General features: G+C 43.1%; 1 protein-coding gene across 4 annotated transcripts in view; it reads left to right on the forward strand.

The window, feature by feature from the left end:
* Window positions 1-15,153, forward strand: part of ldb2a (LIM domain binding 2a) — a 96,452-nt gene that overhangs the window by 49,528 nt on the left and 31,771 nt on the right. For all 4 annotated transcript variants that reach the window (XM_086158089.1, XM_086158090.1, XM_086158087.1 and 1 more), the window contains exon 3: window positions 6,045-6,217. In XM_086158089.1, the coding sequence (XP_086014215.1) occupies window positions 6,045-6,217 (173 nt within the window). The remainder of the gene's footprint in view (window positions 1-6,044; window positions 6,218-15,153) is intronic.

The raw sequence follows: 15,153 nt of genomic DNA on the forward strand, positions 1-15,153 counted from the left end.
GTTGGATGAGGCCGGAAATATCGGATCTGCGGATCTGAAAAAAGGCCCCATTTGGGATTGAGCATTGATCAATGGTTCTATCCACTATTTGCAATTTTTTCCGTGGAGCCCGCATTTGGACACAATATTTGGAGAAACAAGTCTAATCGAGGCCTTGCCAGCTTTCTTTCTGTGTGACTGTGAAACGGCGGCCATCTTGGTAATTGGCGACCGCGTCCTCAGATTCAGAGATCAGTCTCGATCAAGTCCGGATTTGAGCTTCTGGTCATCTCAAATTTGGCGTTTCTCACTTTTGGATTGGTTAACTCAGCTTTCAGTCATTTCCCGACCCCCCTTATATACCTTGTACTCCTAAGCCACCGTCAAGTCGGCTACACGCTGCACATTCAGAGAAATCAAAACAACTTGTGGATCTGTTGCATTGTGGGAAACGAAAACATCGGGGTTCTGATCCCCGTTTGACTGGAAATTCTCCCCACCCGTATCGGCCGTCTCTCGACCGCCATCTTCGCTTCCGAAGTCCCGCGTACAATAAACATCTCGGGCTCATCGGGTTCCGAACGCGGAAGTTGCCGCAGCCGTCGCAGTGACGCGCAAGATATTTGACAGCCGGGGCAAAATGCCACTGTTGCGCGCGAAGGGCCGGGGAAGGATAGCGCCGTCGTCTTGCAACGAAAAAAAAAAAAAAGAAAAGTCCGAAAGTGCCCTTCAGCCAGACACCGATCCTGCTGATTTATGACCAGTCAACTCGGGTGTTTTGCCTAAAATGTAAATAGAGAACGGGGGAGATATTTGAACAACGTTAGCCTCCGCTAGCGCCGCGGCTAATGCCACATCGAGCTAGGATATCGAGCTCCGCTTCCCCGGAAGGGCTCTTTCGGTGGAGGGGACGTGGCCGAAGCGCCCTAAATGCCCGGGCGAGGTGGCGAGGGAGTAGATCGGCGTGTCACCTGAGCCCCCGCCCTCCCAGCCTCCTCCCCCACCCATCCACCAACGCAACCCCCCCCTTCTGGTTGACAACCCTGTTTTTCATCTTCCCTGTGAGTTCCTTCACCGCCCCCTCCCGTCTCCTCTCTCTCCCTCTTTCTCTTTCCCTCTCCCTCTCTTTCAACCCCCTCACCCCCCCCACCACCCAGCGCCGCCACCTCCACCCCCATCCCCGTCTCCTACCGGCTCCTCCTCATTAGCAGTCAGCTCCACTCCTAGACGTACTTTGTTTTTCAACCGTGGTGTAGAGCCGGAGAGGGAGGGAGCGAACGAACGGAAAAAAAAATACAGAAAGAGAGAGAGAAAGAGAGGAAAAGAGAGAGAGTGCAGTGCAAGAAATAGAGAACCCCCCCCCCCCCCCCCATCCGCCTCCATCTCCACTCCGACTCTCACTCCTTCCACCCTCCTCTTCCACCACCAGCCACTGCTCATGATGCCAAACATTTTACGTGTTATTTAGTCATGCCTGACTTTATCGAATTTGAAAAACATACCGCCGCCCCGCACACACACACACACACACACACACACACACACACACACACAACTCTCTCGTTTGTAACTCACCCACCCGGGTCTGACCTGGAGGACCTCTTCAGCCACTGTCTTCAGGGACATTTCACATCTAAATGAAGTTTCATTCCCGGGTTTTACTCTCTCTCTCTCTCTCTCTCTCTCTCTCTCTCTCACACACACACACACACATACACACATACACACACACACTGATGCATACACCTCTTAGTGACCAGCCAGCCACCAACCCTGGGGGAAGGAGAGAATGAGCATAATTCTAGCCAACAGAGTGTTGACTCTAAGATGGATTATTTCTGCTTGAAATCAGAGGCCATGTGCCGCTGGATAATGTGGCGTCCCCCCTTTTTTTTTCTATTTTTTTTTTTTTTTAACCCCAGCGGCGTTCTAATGACAGAGATTTGACGGACAGGAAAATGCGGTGGAAACAAGAGAGAGTTACTTGTTCCACTCGGCGAAGGATGAGAGGCTAAAAGGAAATCCCAGCATGTTCGCCCTCGTAATCCCGGAGTCTGGATTTAGGATTGTGACGTTGCTCGCGGTTATTTAACAGTCCGGCGGGGAGACCAGGTCGCCGACACGCGGCCGGATTAGTGGATTCCCGCTTCATTCGACGACAGAGAGGCAAAAATAAAATTAAAAAAACGCAGCGGTGACGCGGTGGCTTGTGACACTCACAGATGTCGAGATGACCAGCCGAAACATGTGTCAATCTGTTAATCTGTCTGACGTCTGCGCTCACAGGAGATTTTTTTTTTTCTCTTAATCTTAATTGTGTGGCTTTGACGTACTTAACCCTTAAATTTGTGAGTTTTTTTTTTTTTTTTTTTTAAATTCCGTTAGGCCAAATCCCCGGCTAGTCCTTTGTTTGCGATGCTAAAAATAACCTGCGCCGGACGTGCACGGGCCGTCCTGCCGAACGAAGAGAACCCGAGTCGCAGCTGCAATGTCGTTTACGTTTGTTTCTACAAGTTCCTGAATGCATCTCTGTACGATTTGGAAAATAATGACTTCCAATGAAAGACAAAAGAGTTTTTTTACTATGCAGTACACTGGATTGAACGCTAACATTCACGATCAATCGTCTTTTTCGGAATATCTCTTGACAAAACACGGGAATTTGCAAACATCTGTGTCAAAATAGTGTTATGACTGGTTTTGTTTCGGACCTGGAATTGATTGATATTGTCTGACTAGACAATAAATAGATGTTGATGCACGTATCCGAAGTTTAATTCAATTCGCGACTAATGAAGTCCTGACTCAGTCATATAAGGTGTTCCAAACAGGAAAAACACATTCAAATTGATTCCAGACGGTAAAGTTTTGAAAACGCGACTCTCAGCCTTTCCCGTCTTCGACACAGTTCCACCTGCCGGATGAAAATCTTCACATGTTTGCCTCAGATTAGCAGCAGGGCGGCTCGCCGCCGAAAACACTCATCTCGGAAATAACGGGACGACATGAAAGGATCGTCATACCTCTACGGGGAATTGGGGTAGAGGGGATGTCAGCTGAGGGCCAAACAGTTGCCGTTTCAGATCCAACGACAGCTGAGGGAATAAGTAACATGTCCCCTTCAGTAATTACTGTGTAGTTAGCCTTTAGCATGTCGCTCGAGTGGAACAGCTTAACACCAACTTGCGTCGGGATGACGCCTGCGCCTCTTTCAGGCCTGTGAGAAGAAGAGCACGCTGAAAAAAATGTAAATTCCTGTTGCTGAAAACAAAATTAAAAAAAAAAAAAAAAGGGGGGGGGGGCTGTTTTAGGGAGGAATACGCTCCGAGGACGTGTTGCCGGAGACGATACGGGTCGTGGCGCGGGAAAAAAAAAAAAAAAAGCTTTGACGCAGCTGCTCGGCAGGAGCTGTATCGTGGAGCTCTGCAGTTAATCAAAAGAGCCTGCAATTTTTTTATTTTTTCTTTATGTGCATCCCGGGCGGAATCTGTTCGACGCAGCTGTTCTCTGACGACGACGTGCAAAATCCCACATCTACATATTAAGTTGTTAAATGAGGACAATCTTGCTTTATTTTTGGGAATAAGCCCTCTGTTAGCGCTTAACGTCTCTCCTCTGACTGTTCCTCCGGCCCCCCGAGCACCTCAAACCAAGCCCCGCAAACATCCACCTTAACGAGTCACCTCATGAATTATTGACTATATCATCGCCGGGGCTAATTGTCGATTAGATAAATAGATAAATAATCAGCCGGGATTCAGACGGAAGGTCATTATTTCTGTTCCCGTCATCCGGAATAGGAATATTTTTTTTCTGCGCTGTGGTTTGTGATGGTGAATTGCTGGGGATAGGAAATGAGGTTTGGTTGATGTTTTGTCGAGCCAAGCGATCAATCAGAGCAATCATCTATCAATAATGATGTGCATCGTGCGGTATAAATAACACCACCGCCACCCGGTTAAATTTCAAGATCTTTTTCTTTGAACGTGTAACTCTGGGATTGCTTCATTTTTGGCCGACAGGTGAAAAGCGTGGCAGGATTTCCGCTATTATTCTGGGAAAAAAGGTGGGGGTTTTCAGGATTATAGAGGCAGAGGTTATTAACATGTAATAATTCTTATGTAACTCCATAATTACAATGAGTCCAGGTGGTCAGCTGTTAAACAGGAACAAAGAAATGAGTGTTTCTTCTTTATTTGTAGTACATAAATGCGTAACCTGACAATTACAAGAGCAATATCTAGCCATCTCTCTCTCTCTTTATATATACCATAATGTTCTAGCCACATCGGCTAGCCGATAGCTATCTTGGGCTTCCTCCTGCGCACCAAAACCGTCAAAGTCGTCTTCTTCAGTGTCGGGAGTTGAACGGACTCAGAATTTCCCGGTCATTTCATTGGTCCGATGTGACGAGGATAAATGTTTTAGCGGCGCGAAGCTCGTTCGCCCCCCAAAAAAACATATATTAGCTGCATCGTTGCTTAAGTGAAAAAGTTGTGGCTTATTGTCCGGAAATGACAGTTTGTGTAATAGTTGTTGAGAAAACAGTGACCATGAACCCACTCAATGGAGCAAAATCACATACAGGACTGTCTCAGAAAATTAGAATATTGTCTAAAGTTCTAGTCATAGCTACATTTGCTGTCTTTCATTTACGGATGAATTAGATTCGACCTGATTTCAATTATAATTATGTGTTATTTTGTGTTTTTGACTGACTTTATCACTGAGTTGTATGGTTTTTGACGTTATTACTCAGATTGGCAAGATTATTTAAGTGTTTCTGGAGCATAAAATAGGTCAATTACTACTAAAATGATGGATACATATATATATATATATCTATGTCTACAGGACTGAAAATTAGAATATGGTGATAAAGTTCTTTATCTTCTGTAATGCAATTACAAAAACAAAAATGTCATACATTCTGGATTCATTACAAATCAACTGAAATATTGCAAGCCTTTTATTATTTTAATATTGCTGATTATGGCTTACATCTTAAGAAAATTCAAAAATCCTATCTCAAAATATAATATCATAAATAAACTTTTTTTTTTTTGTTTTTTTAATTGCATTACAGGAGAGAAAGATTTTTTATCACAATATTTTCCAATTCATTGGAAATATGTCAATAAATGAGGGCCTGGGGCCGCGGTCCTAAAACTGTTGCTGCTGGTTCTGCGGCAACCCGCTGATGAGGTCACATTTCTAATTCTGGTCACACTTGTCGTTCAATTTATGAAGTTTTATTTCTATTCTCCTCTTCTTCTACTGGCTCATCAAGTTTGCAGTAAACATAGCGAAACAATAATATTCTGGTTCATGAGCAGGAGGGCAAATTCTTTATTTATGATCAGGTATGTAACCCATTTCCGCTCATCCCGCTTGACAAAATGTTTTTGTAGTTTGCAGGTGATAAAACCGGACGACGCCAAGGAGTTCGTCTCCAGTCCCACACATAAAACATGTTTTCATGCATTTTGGGACGAATGGCGAAAGATGCTCATTGTCCTTTCTGGCCTCGGCGGGAAAGTTCGTGCCGTGGAAGGCGTCCGACCCTTTCCTCGCTTTAGGAGGGTTTCCAAAGCAAATTTATGATGCCGGGCGTCGTTTATGGGAAGATTCGGATGAGGTTCAACGCCTTGTTTGTTTGTTTAAAAGAAACTTTCTGGAAGTTTAGCCCCTCCCTTGGGAAATTCGGTCGAGGCAGATGGCCACCCGTCCCCGGTCCGGTTCCGCCCCGGCGGTCAAATCAGAGGTTACCTCATCGCTGGCGGATGTAAAGCACGAGTGGGTAGAGCGGTCGTTCTGTGTTGAGTAAGACGTTTAACCCCTAACTGCTCCCCTGACGCCGCGAGACGGCGGCCGACCGCTGGCGGTTCATCCGCGATGGGTTAAAAGCGGAGAAGGAAGTTCCCGCAAGGGATTAATTATTATTATCAACCCCTCACCGATAGTCAATCAGCTGACCCTTCAATGGAGACCGCATCTCATCATTTGCTTTCTCTCGCCTTCGCCTTCACTGAGCGTCTATTTTCTTCTCCTCTGTGTCTCGCCAGCGATCGGACGGACACTGATTCCCCGCTACTTCAGCACGGTGTTCGAGGGAGGAGTCACCGAACTCCACTACATCCTCAAACACTCCAAGGAATCTTTCCACAACTCCTGCATCACCCTTGACTGCGACCAGTGCACCATGGTCACCCAGCACGGGAAGCCCATGTTTACAAAGGTAATGTCTGCCAATTCCCCTAAAAACAATATATATTTATACCATCAAAGATGTAAAGCTTTTTAAATACATCAAATACTGAATGATGCGTTCAACTAACACAGAAAAAAAAAATGGTTTTCCTTGATGTAACCAACGCTTCTGAGTGGATTAGCAGATAAAAAAAAACAATAAGCAGCCCAACAAATAATAATAATAATAATAATGATAAAAAGAACAAGGAGAAGAAGAAGAAGAAGAAGTATGATAATACTGTTATTATTATTATTATTAATAATAATTATAATCGTCGCCGTTGTTGTTGTTGCTGAAGGCTTTTCTCTGTGGAGTTTGCTTGTTCAGTGCCTGCAACGTTATTATTATTTGTACTATTGCTGGTGTCGTTGTTGTTTTGATATAAGAATTTTCTTGATAAAATCCCTTAAACTTCAGCCTTACTAAAGTCTGTTTTTGAGGACATATCAAGATGTGAGGTTAATTGAAAAGGTCAATCAAAAAAAATTGCTTTGCACATTATAATCCATATTATTATTATTAATGGTGGAATAAATGCACCTTATACGGAACAGTTCATGAGCCCTAATGGGCATATTTGACCTTTTTGTCGCCGGGTTTGTCGTCCGGCCAAAGCATCAGCGTGATGCGGCTTTCCGAAGCTCGTCCGGCGGTTTAACCGACATCTCGAAAGAAGCCCGAAAAGCAGAAATCGCACAGGTGAGATAATCCAGGGCGGGGAAGCGGAGGTCTTTCCGACGCTTTAAAACCGACGGGCCGCTCCCGCTTTTGTCTTCCGGGAGACAATTCCCTGGCGCCGGAGTGTATATCTGCTTCACCGGCGTCTGATCCAGGCGTCGAGCCCACGCTCCGTGTTCGAGTGCTGACTGTCCAAATGAACGCGAGGCCAGATACCTTGTCAGCGCCCGGCCAGCCGAGCTAAAGGGATTCCATGTTCCCTGTACCATGAAGTGGGAGCCGCGGCGGCGGAGCAGAGTGTTCTGACATTAAACACACTCTTCGCCCTCTTGTTTCTCGGGACTTTCGCGGCAAGAACTCACTCATGTATGTGTGTTTGTGTGCTGGCTTCTGAAATTAACTTTTTGGCTGACCTGCCAAGGGCTGCAGAGACGGAGGAGTGAATCAAAAAAAAAAAAAAAAAAAAAAAAAAGAAAGAAAGAAAAAGGAGGAAAACATTTCATATTCATTCTATTTTTTTTTTTTTTTTTTTTTGCATGTTGATGGTTGAGATCTGCGGTCTGATTTTGCTCCCCGAATGAAACGAGATTCGGTGCACGGCGCCATTTTTGTCACGACTAATGATGGAAAACCTGACTTTCATGCTAGCAGGGTGTCTGAAAGCTTTCGGGTCGTGACCTACTGGACCTCGACCATCACCAGAAGGGTTCAGAACGGCACTTGCGTTTTCGGGCATTTGCACGAAAAGCCGTTTGCACCTTTTAAAATACAGCAGGATTTTAAGTTGTTGTTGACGCTAACCGCTAACAGGCGGCTAACCACCAGCGGGAGTACGTCGAGATTCGTCATTGGTTTCTCAGCGTTTTGTTTTTTGGTCGAATTCTTTTTTAATCTCGAGAAGCGCGATGGAAGCGAAAAAGATAGCGGCAGATGGAGGCTTCGGATCTTGCTTTGCGAGGCGGTACGGCGAGACGGTCGGTCCGTCCTGAAGGACAGCGGTGATAAAGTGCGGAGCTGATCTTGGATACAGACGCTCTCCCGAGCAAAGAATGATGAAGAAGGCTTTTATTTTCAGGGGTCGGGAACGGATTCGTCCATTTTCCCGTCTTCTTGCGAAAATCTGATTGGGTTTAAGAACATCTTGGAAGAAATTGATCTTATAACACGAGGTACCAATGCACTGTACCTCTGTCATCAACACCTACTAACAATGATGGTGAAATGTTATCTTTAAATGCGAGCCATTTTGTGAGTCTACGGGTATTTAATGCAAACTTTTGGTTGATTTTTTTTTTTTTTTTTAAATGAAAAATAAATGGCCAATTTACAAAATATTCTTTTACGGTGATATCTTGGCCATTTCGTACGTGTCATTTTTTTTATAAAGAGTTTTAGAATCAATTACATGTCTAAGCCAAGAGGTTTAATGAGAGTCACTCAATTAAATTGCTGCTTAAAAAAAAAAAACAATTATAACTCGAATCTGTAATTTCAAATTATTTAAAGTTTTAGTTTTTCTCCGTCTTGTGAACCTTGGGTTGTCTTTTCTTTTCCTTTTTCTTTTTCTTTCTAAGCTGCAGCGGAGACAGAAATATTCATACACGGGAGTTAAATGAAATAAGTCTGGACGTATTCTTCGAGCTCGGGAGCCGTCTGAAACCCGGGCTTTTTTTTCCGCTCACGTCAGTTAATCCCTACCCACGTTCTTAATTCATTATTTGAAACTTTGGTCATGTTACGGCAAAGTAATAACACATCAGGGAAGCGAAGGGACGGCGTATCAGCTCCCCTTTTAAACCTAGATTTCAAGTTTGCGAGTTTATTATGAGAAAGTGGCTCTTACCGCTCCATCGAAGGGTCTTTATTTGTCTCTCGGCGTAAAGTATTCTCAATAAACGCCTCGATGTCAGGTTTTTGCCGTGGACGGAGGGGGGGGGGCATTCAGAACAGTAACAGTTTATGTGCACATAAATCTTCCGGGTGCGATCCAGAGGAATATTTTCCCATTGACCTTGATTTGACACGTTTACCGGCATCCCACTGTGCTTACACGTCATTCACGTGGACCCCCCCACACACACACACACACACAGACACACCACCACCACCCCCCGCGTGGGCCGCAAGGTTTCTTAAGGTCATATCAATGTTTCTGCACATTTGCGGAGGCGATTTTTTTTTTAACTCATCTGGTGGTTTGGATGTGGGGGGATGGGCATTTTGTGTGTGTGTGTGTGTGTGTTTGTGGGGGTTCTTTGTGCTGCTCGGTGAATGAGAATGAACCCCCCCCCCCAACAACAACACACACCGGACATGTGTTTTTACGTCGCTCTTGTTTTCTCTGTTGTTTTTTTTTTGTCAACTAGCCCCCCCGTGCTTCATCAGTAAATAGAAAAATATAACTAGGAATAAATGTATGGCTCGTCAGATGTTAAAGGGTTCGCAAGCAAACGCTTTTGGGCCCGGTTGACAAAAAAAAAAAAAGACTAAATTTGACGCTCGCAGCGTCGCTCTCTTTTCATCTTCACCTAAATTGGATGAGAAGAATTAATTCATTAGAAAAAGCAGAAGAAAAAAAAAAAAAAGAATTCCAATAACTGAGCGTGTTCTCCCTGAGCTCCCAGCAGCGGCGGCGGCAGCGGCGAGCCTGCAGCTCTGGAGGCCCGAATCTCAATCAGCTCTGCCTCGCCTCGCTTTCCCCGCACAAATACACACACACACACACGCACACACACACACACACACCACCCTCCACCACCACCTCCTCTCCTTCACCCCCCCCCCCCACTGCCTGACTTGCTCGCTCACTTATCCTCCCCTCTCTCTCTCTCTCTCTCGCTCTCTCTCTCTCATCCCCCTTCTTCTTCTACTTCTCAACTCCCCCTCCTTCTCTCCCTCCCACCCGCACCCTGAAGACGCACACACACACACACACACACACACACACACACACGCATTCTTCATCCCCAGAGAAATCATCCCCAGCTCCCAGCTCGCTCTCTCTCTCTCTCTGGCTCTGGCTCTCCCTCCCCTCCCCAGCCGCCTCCCTCCCATCCACCCCCTCTGTCTGTATCTGTCTCTTTCTTTGAATGTCTCTCTCGTTCTCTCTATCGCTCCCTGGCAAAGGAAGAGAAAAAAAAAAAAAAAAAGAAGGGAAAAAAATATTCACATTTAGAGTTTGCCGTTCGTTAATGGCGGGAACACAGTTCGAGAATAATTCTGGTTTATTACAACTTATTTCCATAGTTATATATTTTTTTTTTTTTTTGGGGGGGGGGGAGTCGTCGCCGCTGTAACAAGCCCCAACGCACAATCTCGAGCTGATGGCTGAAAGGCGGGACTGGCTGACATTGGGGGGAGAAAAAAAAAGCCCCCACGTTTTGAGGAAGAGAGGTCTGTTATGTTTTTTTTTTTTTTACCAAATTTCTTTAGTTTTTCTTCTAAAACGCAAATGATAGCAAATTATGGAGATGAGAGACGACCAGCTCTTCTCCCAAACCCGGGCCCCCCAAACCATGCTACCCCAAACTGGTCCCCCTCACCTGCTCAGAACACACACATTCAGAAAGTAGCTAAAAGCTAACAACGTGCACAACGACATTATCAATCAATTATATGGAGGAAAATATCAGTCATTTCAGGTATAACATACAGGACTGTCTCAGAAAATTTGAATATTGTGATAAAGTTCTTAATCTTCTGTAATGCAATTAAAAAAACAAAATTTTTTCATGATGTTCTAATATTTTGAGATAGGATTTTTGAGTTTTCTTAAGATGTAAGCCATAATCAGCAACATTAAAATAATAAAAGGCTTGCAATATTTCAGTTGATTTGTATTGAATCCAGAATGTATGACATTTTTATTTTTGTAATTGCATTACAGAAGATATAGAACTTTATCACCATATTCTAATTTTCTGAGACAGTCCTGTAGACATAGATATGTATATATACATCATTTTAGTAGTAATTGACCTATTTTATGCTCCAGAAACACTTAAATAATCTTGCCAATCTGAGTAATAACGTCAAAAACCATACAACTCAGTGATAAAGTCAGTCAAATACACAAAATAACACATAATAATAATTGAAATCAGGTCGAATCTAATTCATCCGTAAATGAAAGGCAGCAAATGTAGCTATGAATACACATTCTCCCACACGTCATGTTGCTCTGTACGTCCGTAGCAACGGAGACTGACGCAGGACAGGGAATATCGCGAGAGGTGGCGCTGCTGATCAAACGGCGTGTCGGAAGAGACCGCTCGCCGTCTCCCAAGGTGTTGACAAGGTGACACCGAGTGCTAATTTGACCCCGAATCCCTCGCCCCCGCCAAACCGCTGCCTCGCTTCCCCCCCCAAGGCCTTCGTTACCGGCGCCCAGCCAGTAGTGTTCCTACCCCCCCTGCTGGGAGCAGAGACACATCCAGGAACACAGATCTGCGCTTAAGTGAATTTAATTCCCCAGGTGATTTATTTTGTTGTTTGATCCGCATGCGTCTCTGCAGATTCGTCCACGTATTCACATTTTTTTTTTTTTTTCTATTTTTCCACTGAACTTTAATGAGATTGAAAAATATATGCGAGCACAACAGAAAAAAAAATAAAGAAGAAAAACACGAGTCCGCTCGGCACGCTATCTCCAGGTGTCGGACGTCTCCGCGTGTTTTGATTGACAGGTCAACCTACCGGGTTAAGCCCCGCCTCTTACCCCTTTCCCCGCTGATAATCTAAATTAACTGTTCAATTTGAAGTTTATTTTACAGAGACGTCGTCTGACCTAATCTCTATTTTCACTCGAACCACGTTACACACACATGTAATATGTGTGTAACTGTCAGACAGTTTAAATATAGACTTTCTGATATGATCGTTTCATCAGGTCATATTAATGAATATGTTCTGTTCCTTCTGTTTTTTACTTGTGAAGCGTCTTTGAGTGTCATGAAAAGCGCTATAAAAATCCTATGTATTATTGTTATTATTATTATTATTATTATTGATGTTTCACTTTGTCTACACGGTTTCCTTATTCATAAATGCATAAAAACATTTGACTTAGGAGTGAGAGCGCATTGCTTTTGTGTGTTTGGGTTTTCGCTTTCATAACCTTTCATATATGTATATATACACACCAAAAAACATATGTATAATCATATATATATATATATATATATATATATATATATATAATGCAACACCTGCTGGAAAAACTATTCAGTCAAATCTTTGTTTTACACAAGACAATAACAAGATGATGACCAAGTTATAAAATTGCTATGACATTTTTTTAATGCTAAAAAAATACATCTCATGATGTTACGGAGACCGGAGAAAAATGTAAAACAAATTGCCTTAAATATCTTTTAGTTGTACTTGAAGTTTGCATTTTTATTTGATTTAGTCATTCGATTTACTGGATTTATTCAGCAATTTTTGCCAATCTCCCATTCCCTCCCAGAGAGTCAATGAAAGTATTTGAAGATAAAACGCCAAAATCGCACGTTTTCACCTCACATCATGGGGAAACCGTTAATCTGCAATTCATCATTTTGCATCAATTGATTGAATTGATTGATTGTCTGGAATTCTGGAAAAGTGAACAAAGCTCAGACTTGAACCTTAACATTGACCTCAGTAGATCTTATCTTATCTAACTTATCTTATCTTATCATAGTTTAGCTTAGCTTAGCTTCGCTTAGCTTAGCTTAGCATGGCTGATATTCCTGTTTGATTATTGACTCCAGAATCCATACTAGGATAGCACAGCTTAGCTTAACTTTGACCTAAGTACGTCTTATCTTATCTTATCTTATCTTATCTTATCTTATCTTAGCTAGCTTAGCTTAGCTTAGCATAGCTGATATTCCTGTTTGATTATTGACTCCAGAATCCATACCAGGCTTGCATAGTTTAGCTTAAATTGACCTCAGTACATCTTATCTTATCTTACTTATCTTAGCTTATCTTAGCTTAGCTCCGCTTAGCTTAGCTTCACTTAGTTTAGCATAGCTTCGCTTAGCTTAGCATAGCTGATATTCCTGTTTGATTATTGACTCCAGAATCCATACCAGGCTAGCACAGCTTATCTTAACTTTGACCTAAGTACATCTTATCTTCGCTTAGTCTATCTTAGCTTGGCTTAGCTTAGCTGATTTTCCGGTTTGATCATTGACTCCAGAATCCATACCAGGCTCGCATAGTTTAGCTTAAATTGACCTCAGTACATCTTATCTTATCTTATCTTATCTTATCTTAGCTTATCTTAGCTTATCTTAGCTTATCTTAGCTTATCTTAGCTTATCTTAGCTTATCTTAGCTTAGCTGATATTCCTGTTTGATTATTGACTCCAGTCTCCATACCAGGCTTGCATAGTTTAGCTTAAATTGACATCAGTACATCTTATCTTATCTAACTTATCTTATCTTAGCTTAGCTTAGCTTAGCTCCGCTTAGCTTAGCTTCGCTTAGCTTAGCATAGCTGATATTCCTGTTTGATTATTGACTCCAGAATCCATACCAGGCTAGCACAGCTTATCTTAACTTTGACCTAAGTACATCTTATCTTATCCTAGCCTATCTTAGCTTAGCTTAGCTTAGCTGATTTTCTGGTTTGATCATTGACTCCAGAATCCATACCAGGCTCGCTTAGTTTAGCTTAAAGTGACCTCAGTACATCTTATCTTATCTTAGCTTATCTTATCTTAGCTTAGCTTAGCTTAGCTGATATTCCTGTTTGATTATTGACTCCAGTCTCCATACCAGGCTCCAGTTGTGCCCTCAGAGGGCAGAGGAACGCCACATGGGTGGAAATCCAAGCAGCGTTGAGTGGCCAATGAAAACACCGGCTGGACTTTTACGTTAATATTCCCACTGAAGTGTCCGCAGACGCTGTTTATACCATAATAAATTAAATGACCTTCAGTTCCGACCCGGCTAATTGATGGCCGCTCCCGGGGTACAGCGTATTGGCCAGCGTCTCGACGGGCAGGACGTAGCGTCCCCCCCCCCCAACGCTCTTTTGAGCCGGCGATTCGGTGATCCCAGCCCCGTCGCGCGAAAGATTTACGACCCCGCTCTTAAATCAATGGGGACTATCGGCGAGGGCCTGCGCTACTTTAATGGACCGCTTTTTAATTCTGGGGGATTTCCCCTCCTTTTCTTCGTTTTCATAAGCAAAGGCACTGTTTGGCTGTAAAAGAACGCTTTTTGAAAAATGAGATTTTTCAGGGGGCTTCGGCTTTCGCCAAGAGAGCTCGGATGATTAAATCTACATAAGAATTTGAGTTTTGATATACAGCCGGCGTCGCCAAAAAAAAAAAAAAAACGAATCCGGCAGCCACAATTAGAAACGTTTTGGTTGCGTTTCCCCCGATTACTCGTCGTTGAACGTGTATTTGTGTTTGTGTGTGTGTGGAGCAGAAGATAAATGTAAGTAAGAGTGGAGGCACCGTCGGCACAATGGAGGAATAGTTGAATCAATAGCGCAGCGTTGTTTGACTGTAGGCTACTGGACTTGGAGAGCATCAAAAAACAGCGGCTTACTGGTAAACACAACTCAATCTATTTCAGCGCTGCCGGGTAAATACCATAAATCTGCAAAAAATACACTTCGGGGAGTGATGTAAAGAAACACTTATCTCCTACCTGCCAAAGAATTTTGTCTTTTTACAAGCTGGAGGGGGCACGGCTGCTGTTTTTTTTTTTTTTTTTCCTTTCTTTTTCGCACAAAGAAAATGACAAAGAGCGTGTTTTTGTCTTCCCTTGTTGTATGTTAGTTTCAACACGAGGCCAGAATCCCTCCACGCCCCCGAGGCCCGACTGGTCTGACCGCACATGGTTTTCATTTGGAGGCTAACGTAGCTTCGCGCAGCTGAGGGCTTTCAAAATAACCCCCGTACTGATTAACTGATAAATCCATTTATTATTATTATTATTATTATTGTTCATTCATTATCTATAGCGACTATCCTGCCTATCGTAGCTGTCATTGACACATATAGAGATATCGATCCATAAAGTTCCACACACTGTTATTTTTATATTCCTTCTTTTTATTTTAGCTATAAGCAAAGTATGTGAATGTTTTGCACTCTTTATAAAGTTTTTGCATGTTTTGTTTAAGCACATCCGCGTTTGATGCTAAAACAATTATGAGTGAATCTTTTTTTTTTAAATATTCATCTTTACAAAAACAAGCGTGCATCTTTTAACAACCTATTACGCCGCGTTAGATT

This window comes from Fistularia commersonii, chromosome 13 (genome assembly GCF_037954325.1).
Source record: "Fistularia commersonii isolate RoL2024-O1a breed Wild chromosome 13, RoL_Fcom_v1.0, whole genome shotgun sequence".
Classification (NCBI taxonomy): Eukaryota; Metazoa; Chordata; class Actinopteri; order Syngnathiformes; family Fistulariidae; genus Fistularia; species Fistularia commersonii.